Source organism: Pelobates fuscus, chromosome 9, assembly GCF_036172605.1.
Source record: "Pelobates fuscus isolate aPelFus1 chromosome 9, aPelFus1.pri, whole genome shotgun sequence".
Taxonomy (NCBI): domain Eukaryota; kingdom Metazoa; phylum Chordata; class Amphibia; order Anura; family Pelobatidae; genus Pelobates; species Pelobates fuscus.
In genome coordinates, this window is record NC_086325.1 from 12,963,400 (window position 1) to 12,976,078 (window position 12,679).

The 12,679-nt window shown below is 41.4% G+C and overlaps 1 protein-coding gene across 1 annotated transcript; it reads right to left on the reverse strand.

The window, feature by feature from the left end:
- Nucleotides 1-185: 185 nt before the first annotated feature.
- Nucleotides 186-4,506, reverse strand: ZFP36 (ZFP36 ring finger protein). Its single transcript, XM_063431209.1, has 2 exons — nt 4,394-4,506; nt 186-2,458 (listed from the first exon to the last, which is right to left on the reverse strand). The coding sequence occupies exons 1-2, from the start codon at nt 4,427-4,429 to the stop codon at nt 1,553-1,555; spliced, it is 942 nt and encodes a 313-aa protein (XP_063287279.1). The 5' UTR covers nt 4,430-4,506; the 3' UTR covers nt 186-1,552.
- Between the last annotated feature and the right edge of the window lie 8,173 nt (nt 4,507-12,679).

Here is a 12,679-nt window from a genome sequence, read left to right on the forward strand (position 1 = left end):
TTTGTGTATGTCTGAAGAATACCTCATCTGTTTACAAGAAATGTTTGTTAATGTGCATAGAGTTACGACGTAGTCTAGTAACAGCATTGTTACAATTATTCACTAACAGAAGGTGTAGAGACATACAACAGACGATAAAACCACTCCGATGTTATGTAATTTCCTTTATTACAGGAATTTTACCCTGCTGATTACAAATTTAGCTCAAATAACAACAAATATATATTATTTTCAAAATAATACAAAAAGATAAATATATATAAAATTCATTTGGTAAATAAATACAACTTAAATAGATTTATACATAGAGATACACACTGTGATTATACGAATCAAGGTGGCAATCAGTTTCATATTTTTGGGTTTAAATTCCCTGCTATGGACTATATAATATCCAGGCCTGAGATGAGTGTAAGCTCTGAGGGTGTGTCTTATTGACCACCAGAGTTATGAGGCACAATGTGTTAACTCACATGGGAGCACTGCAATAATATTACAAAAGATGTCTAGGGTAAATTATTTTACACAGAGTACAGGGGCTGTATACGTATTACACCGAAAATAGTGAGTGTATCAGTATTATACACAGAGCAGGGTATGCCCATGTAATAAACTGAAAACAAGGGGTTTTGATGTACTATGCAAAGAGCAGGTTGAATATCTGTATAATAAACAGACAAGGAAGTGCGTGTGTATTATAACCAGATCAGGAAGTGTTTATGTATTACACACAGATCAGGAAGTGTTTATGTATTACACACAGATCAGGAAGTGTTTATGTATTATACACAGATCAGGAAGTGTTTATGTATTATTCACTGAGCCTGGTGTTGCAATACAGTTACTCTGTATTAGAGTACGGATAGGTAATACCTTGTAGTGCCTCTGTATTAGTGCACAGTTGTGTAATCGATTCCAGTAATTTTATATTAGTACATTGCTGAATAATACATGACAGTACCTCTGTATTAGAGAATGGCTTGTTAATGCATTGCAGTGCCCCTGAGAGGTTTTTGAGTTTCAGGGATTTAGAAAATTAAGAGCTCAGGTTGTCCACAGCAGGGAAATGTCCCGACCACGTCCAATGACTCAGATCTGGACCAGCCAGCCCTGGAGCATGGGATGGAGGGGCAGAAAATTAATGCTGTACCTTGTTCTGCTACATACTTCAAGATCTTTCCTACTAGGAGAGACCTTTACACAATAGCCTATTCAGCCTGGAGACCTTGTGGTGGTAAATGGATGTTGTCCATGGCTGCTACAGTTATACTGAAGAAAGGTCAGGGAGAACTAATGCTGGTGGGTTTCCACTTCTTCCAAATTCCTTTTAAAGTCCTGAGAAGAACAAGGCACTCTGATCCCTGAGGTCAATGCCCCCATATTGGTGATGGAACGAGTGCCATTGTACTTGTCTAGTAACAGGCAGGAAGGTTACACAAGAAGGGTTGGAGGTGGCCTGGAGGGGCCTGCTGTTTTGGCAGAAGCATGGCACAGCATTTTGGCCTCCACGGCTTTCCCCACATTAAATGGACAGCTTGGCAGAGACCACTCCTCAGTCGGACACTGATAGGCGATTGAATATGGGCAATCTTTTGCTGGTGGGTGGGGGCACCTGGCATTTCATCTCAAAGACTGGTGACTCGGAGCCACTGCTGTAACATTCTGTCTCTGGCAGTGAGCTTGAGGATGGGGAACGGAAGAGAATAGAGTGAGAAAATGGGTCCTGAGTAACGTTCCCAGCACGGGAACAACGGCACGAGCAGCATCTGGAACAAGGCTCAGAGGATTTCAAGGAAGAAACATGGCTTCTGGCCTCAGACGGTGCAGGAGAGAAGAACATTTCAGAAGGAGGAGGGGAGACAGAGGGAGCTCTGGTGAAAGAGGCTGGGTCCGGGAAACCTGGTGGAGTTGGGGAGCGCCTTCTGGTTGGCACACCGGAATAGCTGAGGCTCTGACGTAAAACTTGTTGAGGAGCTCCGTGTTCACTGGGATGATGAATGAAGTTGCAGCGGGACCCATATGGGCAATCTCCATACAAGTAATATTTGTGGCAAAGCTCAGTCTTATATTTAGGGTGACGGTTTGGCTCTCGCAGTTCTATGATACCATGGGCAAACTGGCACTTGGAACCATATTTACAGGTTCCTGTTTCAGAGAAAGTGCGACATAACTCAGTTTTGTAGCGTGGGGAGGGGGCTGGAAGTGAAGTCAGTGCATTATTCAGTGGTGGAAATCCTGGTGGAGGAGGAGGAAGTGCAGACCGGGACCCCTCAATTAAGCTCACAGAACGATCAGATCTGAAGGGTGACCGTGACGTTTCAACGATCCAAGGATCAGGAATGGTCCAACGTTTCTCATCATGGAGGTCGGGGGCACAGGAATGTCTCCGCTGGGGTCCTTGAAAGCTTCTCTCTTTAGGAGTATCAAACTCTTCAGAAAGGCTCAGGTTGTGTAAATTCTGTGGAATTATGAAATATGTTACAATAATGGAGGTAAGCAAAGGAACATAATATATCCCTGGAAAAAGAGATACAATTTGGAAAAATAGCCCTGTAGATAATTCAGAGTCCTGAAACATGTATTACAAGTAATTAGGCACTATAGCACTGCTAGCTATACATATGATGTATGTGAGTGTCACTATGACAGGGGGACTATGAGATAGAGTGACTGTGAGGTGGAAACATACCAAAATACTGGCCTTTGGACAGATTACAGAGACATACAGTGTGAGACAGATTGACAGACAGAGATAAGGAGGGTCTTTTAGTCTGACTGCAATTATACACAATATGTGGAGCTAATTCTTCACAAAAACAATGCTACCCACTGTCTGGACCCCTCATGCACCTCTCCCTAAACTCCTGCTTCTGATTACAGGAAATTTAATATGACAAAGAGAAGAACGAGAAATGTATGTTTTATTTGCACACACTGCCCTCACAAACCCACCTCCACTCAGACTTTGACATCCTCAAACTAGTTCTGACTTTAATTACACTTCCCGTCAACATTCTTAGCACTCCCTCCACTCCATCCCTCACAAACCCCCTCCACTCCATCTTAACACCACCACACTGCCCTCACAATCCATCTCCACTCCATCCCACCACAGCAATGCGCTCACAAACCCCCTCCACTCCATCCCACCACAACCACACTGACCTCACAATCCCCCTCCACTTCATCCAACCACCACCACACTGACCTCACAATCCCCCTCCACTTCATCCAACCACAGCAATGCACTCACAAACCCCCTCCACTCCATCCACCATCACATTGCCCTCAAAACCCTCCTCTACTACATTCCTACCACCACACTGCCCTAACAAACCCCCTCCACACTATCTCATCACCACCACACTGCCTTCACAAATCTCCTCCGCTTCATACCACCATACTGCCCTCACAAACCTCCTTCACTCCATTGCCCCATCATCACATTGCCCTCACAAACCCCCTCCCCTCAAACCCACCACCACACTGCCCTCAAACTCCCTCCACTCCATCCCCCCACCACACTGCCCTCACAAACTCCCTCTACTCTATCCCATCACCACCACTCTACTGCTCTCACAAATCTTCCCATCACCACTTCCGCAAAACTATCGGATATTACTCCAAAACAACCTCTAAAAATCTGTCTCGATAGACAACTCCTAGACTTCTTCTATTCACTCAAGCTTATCTAAACCATTGGACTCTGAAGGAGAGCACTTTAAATCTGTCCCCACGTCACCAACAGCCTTGGATCTCAATACATCCCGATTTATGCACAGGTTCTTGAATCACAATAACTGACTTACAGACAGGCCCATATGAGCTCAAGCAGGGATATCATGAAATACTGGCATGTCGTTCGATCTTTAACTTAAAGAGCACCTATTTAGATTGACTTAAAATCCTCTCCTTCACAAACCCCCTTCTTTTCCCTCTATTTTCCCATCTTCATCTCTCCGTTTCCCCTGCCCCCCTTCTGCCACTTTTCTCCAGTCCTTGTTGTCCCGGTCCTTCCTTGCCCTCCATTATCCTCCCCAGGTCCTGTACTTGCCTGTAGCTCAGTCTTTACCCTTAACCCACTCCCCGAGAGTCCTTGAACCCATGGGTGAGTGTGCGGCCTTACCTCTTGTTCTGTACGGCCACGATAAAAAAATAGATAATTATAATAAAAAACATCTATTCCTAAGGACTAACCGTAAAACAAGATCGATCACAATTAACTGTAAGACACTTTTATTGTTATCTTTGTAGACGTTGCAATCTTTCAATAAATTTACGCTGTAGAAAACTTTCCTTGTAGAGTCGTAACACGTTTCAATTCGCTTCACAGACACATTGTTACGTTTATAAAAGTTCCCCAGAACCCACCATGATCTGCAGCCGAGCTCACCTGGTAGAGTGTGTGGATATCCAACATGGAGGACATATCGACCCAGAAGAGTAGCTCCCTGTGTCACCCTGCGTTCCCCTTGTACAGACTGAGCTGCTCTAAGACTGAGCAATACGCCCTTTATAGCTAAACGTTACCCCTCCCTTCAGGCTGTGGGGCTATGAGGTCATCAAGGAGGGTAAAGTCCAAGAAGGAGGGGAAGGAGTGTTAGCTAATAATTTCACCTGAGGCTGAAAAACAAACCAAGACTCGGCTAAGCCTGGATCAAGAGAAAAGGGGGGGAGGGGGCAGGAGGGAAACTGAGCAGTAACAGAAGGAGAACGAAAACCCCAGAAAGGGAGACAAACAAAGAAAGGGGATAGAAACCGAAAGCAAACAGAGTAATGAAGAAAAGGGGAGGAGTGGGGAGGAAATGGAAAGGGGGCACTTTATACATAGAAAACAACACAAAATAATGTAAGGGGGGGGGGGTGTAGGAAGGGATAGAAAAGAAAAGGGGAGAGAGAGAAGTATAGAAAGCTAAGAGAGGGAGAGAGAAACAGACTAAATCAGCTGCACTTACTGTACCTCCCTCTACTGTAATGTATCCTGTAAAGTGCTGAGTACACCTGTTAGCGCTATATAAATAAAATATACATACACTGTATACCTACTGCACTTACTGTACCTCCCTCTACTGTAATGTAACCTGTAAAGTGCTGAGTACACCTGTTAGCGCCACATAAATAAAATATACATATACTATATACCTACTGCACATACTGTACCTCCCTCTACTGTAATGTAACCTGTAAAGTACTGAGTACACCTGTTAGCACTATATAAATAAAATATACATACACTGTATATCTACTGCACTTACTGTACCTCCCTCTCCTGTAATGTAACCTGTAAAGTGCTGAGTACACCTGCTAGTGCTATATAAATACAATATACATACACTGTATACCTACTGCACTTACTGTACCTCCCTCTACTGTAATGTAACCTGTAAAGTGCTGAGTATACCTGTTAGCGCTATATATTAAAATATACATACACTGTATACCTAATGTACTTACTGTACCTCCCTCTACTGTAATGTAACCTGTAAAGTGCTGAGTACACCTGTTAGTGCTATATAAATAAAATATACATACACTGTATACCTACTGCACTTACTGTACCTCCCTCTACTGTAATATAACCTGTAAAGTGCTGAGTACACCTGTTAGCGCTATATAAATAAAATATACATACACTGTATACCTACTGCACTTACTGTACCTCCCTCTACTGTAATGTAACCTGTAAAGTGCTGAGTACACCTGTTAGTGCTATATAAATAAAATATACATACATTGTATACCTACTGCACTTACTGTAGTGCTAACAGGTTACTGTAATGTAACCTGTTAGCACTATATAAAGTATACATACACTGTATACCTACTGTACCTCCCTCTACTGTAATGTAACCTGTTAGCGCTATATAAATATAATATACATACACTGTATACCTACTGCACTTACTGTACCTCCCTCTACTGTAATATAACCTGTAAAGTGCTGAGTATACCTGTTAGCGCTATATATTAAAATATACATACACTGTATACCTAATGTACTTACTGTACCTCCCTCTACTGTAATATAACCTGTAAAGTGCTGAGTATACCTGTTAGCGCTATATATTAAAATATACATACACTGTATACCTAATGTACTTACTGTACCTCCCTCTACTGTAATGTAACCTGTAAAGTGCTGAGTACACCTGTTAGCACTATATAAATAAAATATACATACACTGTATACCTACTGCACTTACTGTACCTTCCTCTGCTGTAATGTGCTGAGTACATCTGTTAGAGCTATATAAATAAAATATACATACACTGTATACCTCCTGCACTTACAGTACCTCCCTCTACTGTAATGTAACCTGTAAAGTGCTGAGTACACCTGTTAGCGCTATATAAATAAAATATACATACACTGTATACCTACTGCACTTACTGTACCTCCCTCTACTGTAATGTAACCTGTTAGCACTATATAAATAAAATATACCTTTACTGTATATTTACTGCCCTTACTGTACCTCCCTCTCCTGTAATGTACCCTGTAAAGTGCTGAGTACACCCGTTAGTGCTACATTAATAAAATATACATACACTGTATACCTACTGCACTTACTGTACCTCCATTTACTGTAATGTAACCTGTAAAGTGCTGAGTACACCTGTTAGCGCTATATAAATAAAATATACATACACTGTATACCTACTGCACTTACTGTACCTCCATTTACTGTAATGTAATCTGTAAAGTGCTTAGTACACCTGTTAGCGCTATATAAATACAATATACATACACTGTATACCTACTACACCTACTGCACCTCCCTCTACTGTAATGTAACCTGTAAAGTGCTGAGTACACCTGTTAGCGCTATATAAATAAAATATACATACACCGTATACCTACTGCACTTACTGTACCTCCCTCTACTGTAATGTAACCTGTAAAGTGCTGAGTACACCTAGCAAAACAAGTTGTTTGTAGACATGTGCAATTCGTTTCGGTCCGAATATGTATTCGGACGAATTTCGGGAAATTCGGACATTCGGGTACTTCCGAATATCCGAATTGCTGAAGTGCCGAGGTCACGAAGTTCTGAAATTACCGAATTTCCGAAGTGCCGAAGTGTCGAAGTGTCAAAGTGCCGAAGCACAGTATTGCCTAAGTACTAATATACTTACCCAGTGAAAGAAGAACATTTTTACATTGTATACAATTTTAAATAAAAAGTATACAAACATAGCCAGGATTCACCTGTAAGCATTCGCAACACTTACAACAATCAAGTAACATACATTCATATAAAATGTAAGTTACTTGGCCAGTCAATGTAATGACAGGAATGAATAAGTAGATAACTCCCTAATTTCCACGGTATTAGGGAGCTATCTACTAAAAGGCTGAAAGACCTAAATTGGTCTTTCAGACAAATTTATTAATACTAAGTAAAGATTACTTAGTATTAGTAAATTATGCCCCTACTCGCTATACCGCGAGTAGGGGCATGTCTATTAAACATGTGGCTGCTCACTGTAAAAAAATAAATAAATAAAAATATTGCTCCCGGCCTCCACCCCTGAGCAGCGGGTGGGGGCCCTAAATTATAATAAGGGGGGGGGGGGGAAATGATCCCCTTACCTACCCCCCTCACCCTAAAATAATGAGGGGGGGACCTGTAACTAAGAACTTGTAAAAAAATAAAAACGTACCATTCGATGTTTTATTTCTTCTAAAATCTTCTTTTTTCAGCCCCAACAAAGGCCAAACAAAAAACCATAATAACCGACGCAATAAATAATAAAAAAAAAAAACGAGCGCAAAAAATAATAATCCTTCTTCACCCATGGAGGGCTCCGCGCAGACTGAGCTCTGCAGGGCGGGGGAAGGCTTAAAAAGCCTTGCCCCGCCCTGCAATTAGGCTCAGAGCACTCTGATTGGTGGGTTTAAGCCATCCAATTAGAGTGCTCTGACAGGTAAATGAACAGACTGACAGGCAAGTCTCTACATTTACCTGTTACAGCACTCTGGTTGGTTTGAAATCCACCAATCAGAGTGCTCTGTCATTTTACACAGCGTGGGAAAGTTCTTTGTAATTTTCCCACGCTGTGTAATTTGACTCATAACTCTCTGATTGGTTACTTAATCCACCAGAGTTATGAGTCAAATTACACAGCGTGGGAAAATTCCAAAGAACTTTCCCACGCTGTGTAAAATGACAGAGCACTCTGATTGGTGGATTTCAAACCAAAACCAACCAGAGTGCTGTGACAGGTAAATGTAGAGACTTACCTGTCAGTCTCTTCATTTACCTGTCAGAGCACTCTGATTGGATGGCTTAAACCCACCAATCAGAGTGCTCTGAGCCTAATTGCAGGGCGGGGCACGGCTTTATAAGCCTTCCCCCGCCCTGCAGAGCTCAGTCTGCGCGGAGCCCTCCATGGGTGAAGAAGGATTATTATTTTTTTGCGCTCGTTTTTATTTTTTTATTGCGTCGTTTATTATGGTTTTTTATTTGGCCTTTGTTGGGGCTGAAAAAAGAAGATTTTAGAAGAAAGAAAACATCGAATGGTAAGTTTTTTTTTATTGCGTCGGTTATTTTGGATTTTTATTTGGCCTTTTTTGGGGCTGAAAAAAAGATGATTTTAGAAGAAAGAAAACATTGAATGGTAAGTTTTTTTTTTATTGCGTCGGTTATTTTGGATTTTTATTTGGCCTTTTTTGGGGCTGAAAAAAAGATGATTTTAGAATAAAGACAACATCGAATGGTAAGTTATTTTTTTTTCAGGTTCTTAGTTAAAGGTCCCCCCCTCATTATTTTTAGGGTGAGGAGGGTAGGTAGGGGGATCATTTTTTTGGGGGTGGATGGGGTGACTAGGGGTTTGGGGACCCCTAGTCACCTGGGGGGACCTTTTTTTTAGGGCCCCCACCCGCCGCTCAGGTGTGGGGGCCATGGGGGGAGGACACTAGTTCCGAAGTGCTGAAGTGCCGTAGTTCCAAAGTTGCCGAATTTCCGAAGTGTCGAACTGCCGAAGTTCCAAAGTTGCCGAAGTCCCGAAGTGCCGAATTGCCAAAGTCCCGAATTGCGAAAATTCCAAATTTTGGAATGCCGAACCGAACCCAAAATTTTCCCCATGCACATGCCTAGTTGTTTGCACTACTTTACCAAAATATAACAAGTTGCCTTAGTATATAAAAAATCTAAACACAGTTATGGTGTAGTATTTTTAGTTTAAAAAAGGTGAGATTTATAAACACATTAAACTCACACAATCAGACTAATTGTTTTTAGATGATTTTGTAAAGAGTGTATTATCAGTGAGAATATATTCAAAGTGTAGTTAATGTGAAAATAGACATACAGTAAATAGTTTGACACTCGCTGACCTTCAATATGAAATTCATTTTGATTTCCCTTTCGTTTCTTAGTTTAGTAAATAAGCCTGTGAGTGATTTATTGGTTTTATTTTGGTGCTTATTCTCTCGCGATTCACTAGTCTGTATGGCCTATACTGCATGGCGCAAAATCCTATTTGGTTGCATACAGCGTCATTTGAAAAATATAAAAAAATGCAATAAAATAAATCAATATTCGCCCTGTGAGCTCTGGCCGCAGACACTTTTCCCACTCTATACCATCTATTACATGCAATATGAGAAGCAAAGCCATTTTCACTTCATTTGCAAATCTTTCTCGTCATATAATATATTTGCATAATGTATTTTGGTAAATTGGGCTGTAGTGTGCCCCTAATGTGAGGAGTTAGTCAGTTAGCTGGCCCTGCCCAGGAGTGCTTTGGGCTCTCCTTTTGACAGAGAGAAGGGGTGGATTGGTGCCCAGCAGACCACAGTTTTGTAAAAAAAAAATCGGGGTCTGCAAAGCACACCTGGAACCAAGATTTTAAACCAGGTCTGAATGACAGGCTGTTGACAAATAATATATTGGTAAATATATGTTGATTCAAAAAGAACTGTGATTACTATTTCGGAGTCAAGAAGCAATATTTGGACAAGAAATGGTATTTCATCATATTTTGAATTAACAACAAAACAAATTGTGAAATGTCGAACTTTGCATTTTTACCTGTATAATTATGTAACTAGTGAAACAAATCTAGCCCACACACCAAATCTGAGTACCAAGAAATGCGTAACCCAATAGAACCAACAAAATTACGGGAAATGCTCCATATATAGACAACACAACAACATATCCTCATACACATTCATAGAAACATAGAATGTGACAACAGATAAGAACCATTTGGCCCATCTTTTCTGCCCAATTTTCTAAATTCACATTCACACCTAGATACATTCATATTCGGATACATTCATAGCTGGATACATTCATATCTGGATACATCCATTGCTGGATACATTCACACCGGCTACCGTCACACCTAGATATATTCATATTTGGATACATTCATACCGGCTACATTCACACCTAGATACATTCATATCTGGATACATCCATTGCTGGATACATTCCCACCGGCAACATTCACACCGGCTACATTTACACCTAGATACATTCATATCTGGATACATCCATTGCTGGATACATTCACACCGGCTACCGTCACACCTAGATATATTCATATTTGGATACATTCATACCGGCTACATTCACACCTAGATACATTCATATTCGGATACATTCATAGCTGGATACATTCACACCGGCTACCGTCACACCTAGATATATTCATATTTGAATGTATTGGGGTACCCCAAACCCAGATATGTATGTATTGGGGTACCTCAAACCCAGATATGTATGTATTGGGGTACCCCAAACCCAGATATGTATGTATTGGGGTACCCCAAACCCAGATATGAATGTATTGGGGTACCTCAAACCCAGATATGAATGTATTGGGGTACCTCAAACCCAGATATGAATGTATTGGGGTACCTCAAACCCAAATCATTTGTTCAGATAGGAATGTATCTGGGGTTATTTAACCAGTTCTGATGGGAATGTAGCGTGGGTTATTTAACCAGTTCGGATAGACATGTACTGCGGGTTATTTGACCAATTTGGATAGGTATGTATCGGGGGTCATTTAACCAGTTCAGATAGGAATGTATCGGGGGCATGTATCGGGGGTTATTTAACCAGTTCAGATAGGAATGTATAGTGGGGTTATTTAACCAGTTCAGATAGGAATGTATAGTGGGGTTATTTAACCAGTTCAGATAGGAATGTATAGGGGTTTATTTAACCAGTTCCAATGTTATTCTGTGGACCGTCAGTGACTGTTACTGGCCCAGTAACCATCTGTGATATTCATGGCAGCCTGGTCTGGTGGAAGAGGTCCTCAGAGACCCCAGTCATGATTCGGCGTCTGCGTCTGAAGTCCAACAGCGTCCTGTAGTAGTAGAAAGGAAGCTGACCGCGCGGACGTACTCCATTGGAGTACGGTAGCCCCGTCACAGATAACTGCTAACACATTGTTTTAAGGTTGATAAAATGAATGCCATTGAATTGGGTAAAAGTATCTGTAACCTAGAAATTAATTAATTTCATTATATCGTTTACAGTGTATCACAATTTGAGGAGAACAGACATTTTCCGATGGCTAACACGGGGAGAAGATAGAGCCTGCATTCGGGAAATGGAGAGAGCGGAAACCAGAGTAAAACTAGAAGATCATGTCCATGTTTGGTTTGGCAAACCCACAGAGATTGTGTAACTGAAACAAATAGCTTCACGCTCTGATTTCCTGGAATGTCCTATTCCACCTCCTCTACCCAGAAGCCTCATTACGAGGAGAGCAGGACAAACCTGATGAGCTTGCAATTACCGACAATGTTTTTATAATACAAACAATAGGTGTCCTAGTGACAGACAGAACATACAGCTTGTGCAGATACAATATATCTTTACAGTCACCCCTTTCAGCCTCCCAGATACATGTTAACCCCCGATTTCTTGTGCCTGGGTCAGTGCAGGCAGTATGTTTTGGGGTACACTCCTGATATTAAAAACCCTGGATCACAGTAAGCAGTGTATATTGGGGTTTATTGCAAGTATCTACTGTTATTTATCTTCTATATCACGGGTCCCACTGGAAGGCTATGCCAGGTATCTACTACCCTTTCTGTATCTGATTGTTAATATTTACTGCTTCCAGTGTGTTATTTACTATCATTTCAATCAGTTGGTTATGTAATCTTCAGTTAGTAATGGCTACTGAAGTCCAAAGGGGTGTTAAGCTCTACCCCAGAATTGCTGACTCTGACCCAATGAGAGACCATCTACTCTATAAACCTATAGATACACGTAATCAGGAAACAACAACCTCTGTACAGGTCTGAACACGTATGCTTATATAATATGTATGCTTTTATTTAAGGTCCTCCAGGATATGACGACCCAATACTACACCAGCAGGTCAGATATCTCAGGGCAGACTAACCAGGCTTGGGGGATCTATAGCTAAAAAACTAAGTTGTTAAATGTCTTAAAATCCTCATGTGTTTAGTTTGCTCGGTAGGATCTCCAGTCATCAGTAACGGGGAAGGAAACAGCAGATATAATCATGGCAGACAGCATTCGCATTTATGCAACTTATGTATCACTAACACACCACAATTATTACTTCTTGTAAATTGCAACAAAAACAGAGAGGGTGCACTATGGACCTGCCTCCATGGCCCCCAGCCTCAGTCAGTCATCTTTGGCCTTATCGCCACCATTAAGGTTGGTGGAGACAC

Coding starts and splice junctions, on each gene's coding strand:
- ZFP36 (XM_063431209.1), bottom strand. CDS start 4,429: ATGTCCTCCATGTTGGATATCCACACACTCTACCAG. Junction 2,459..4,393: donor ATATCCACACACTCTACCAG/GTGAGCTCGGCT, acceptor ATAATTCCACAG/AATTTACACAACCTGAGCCT.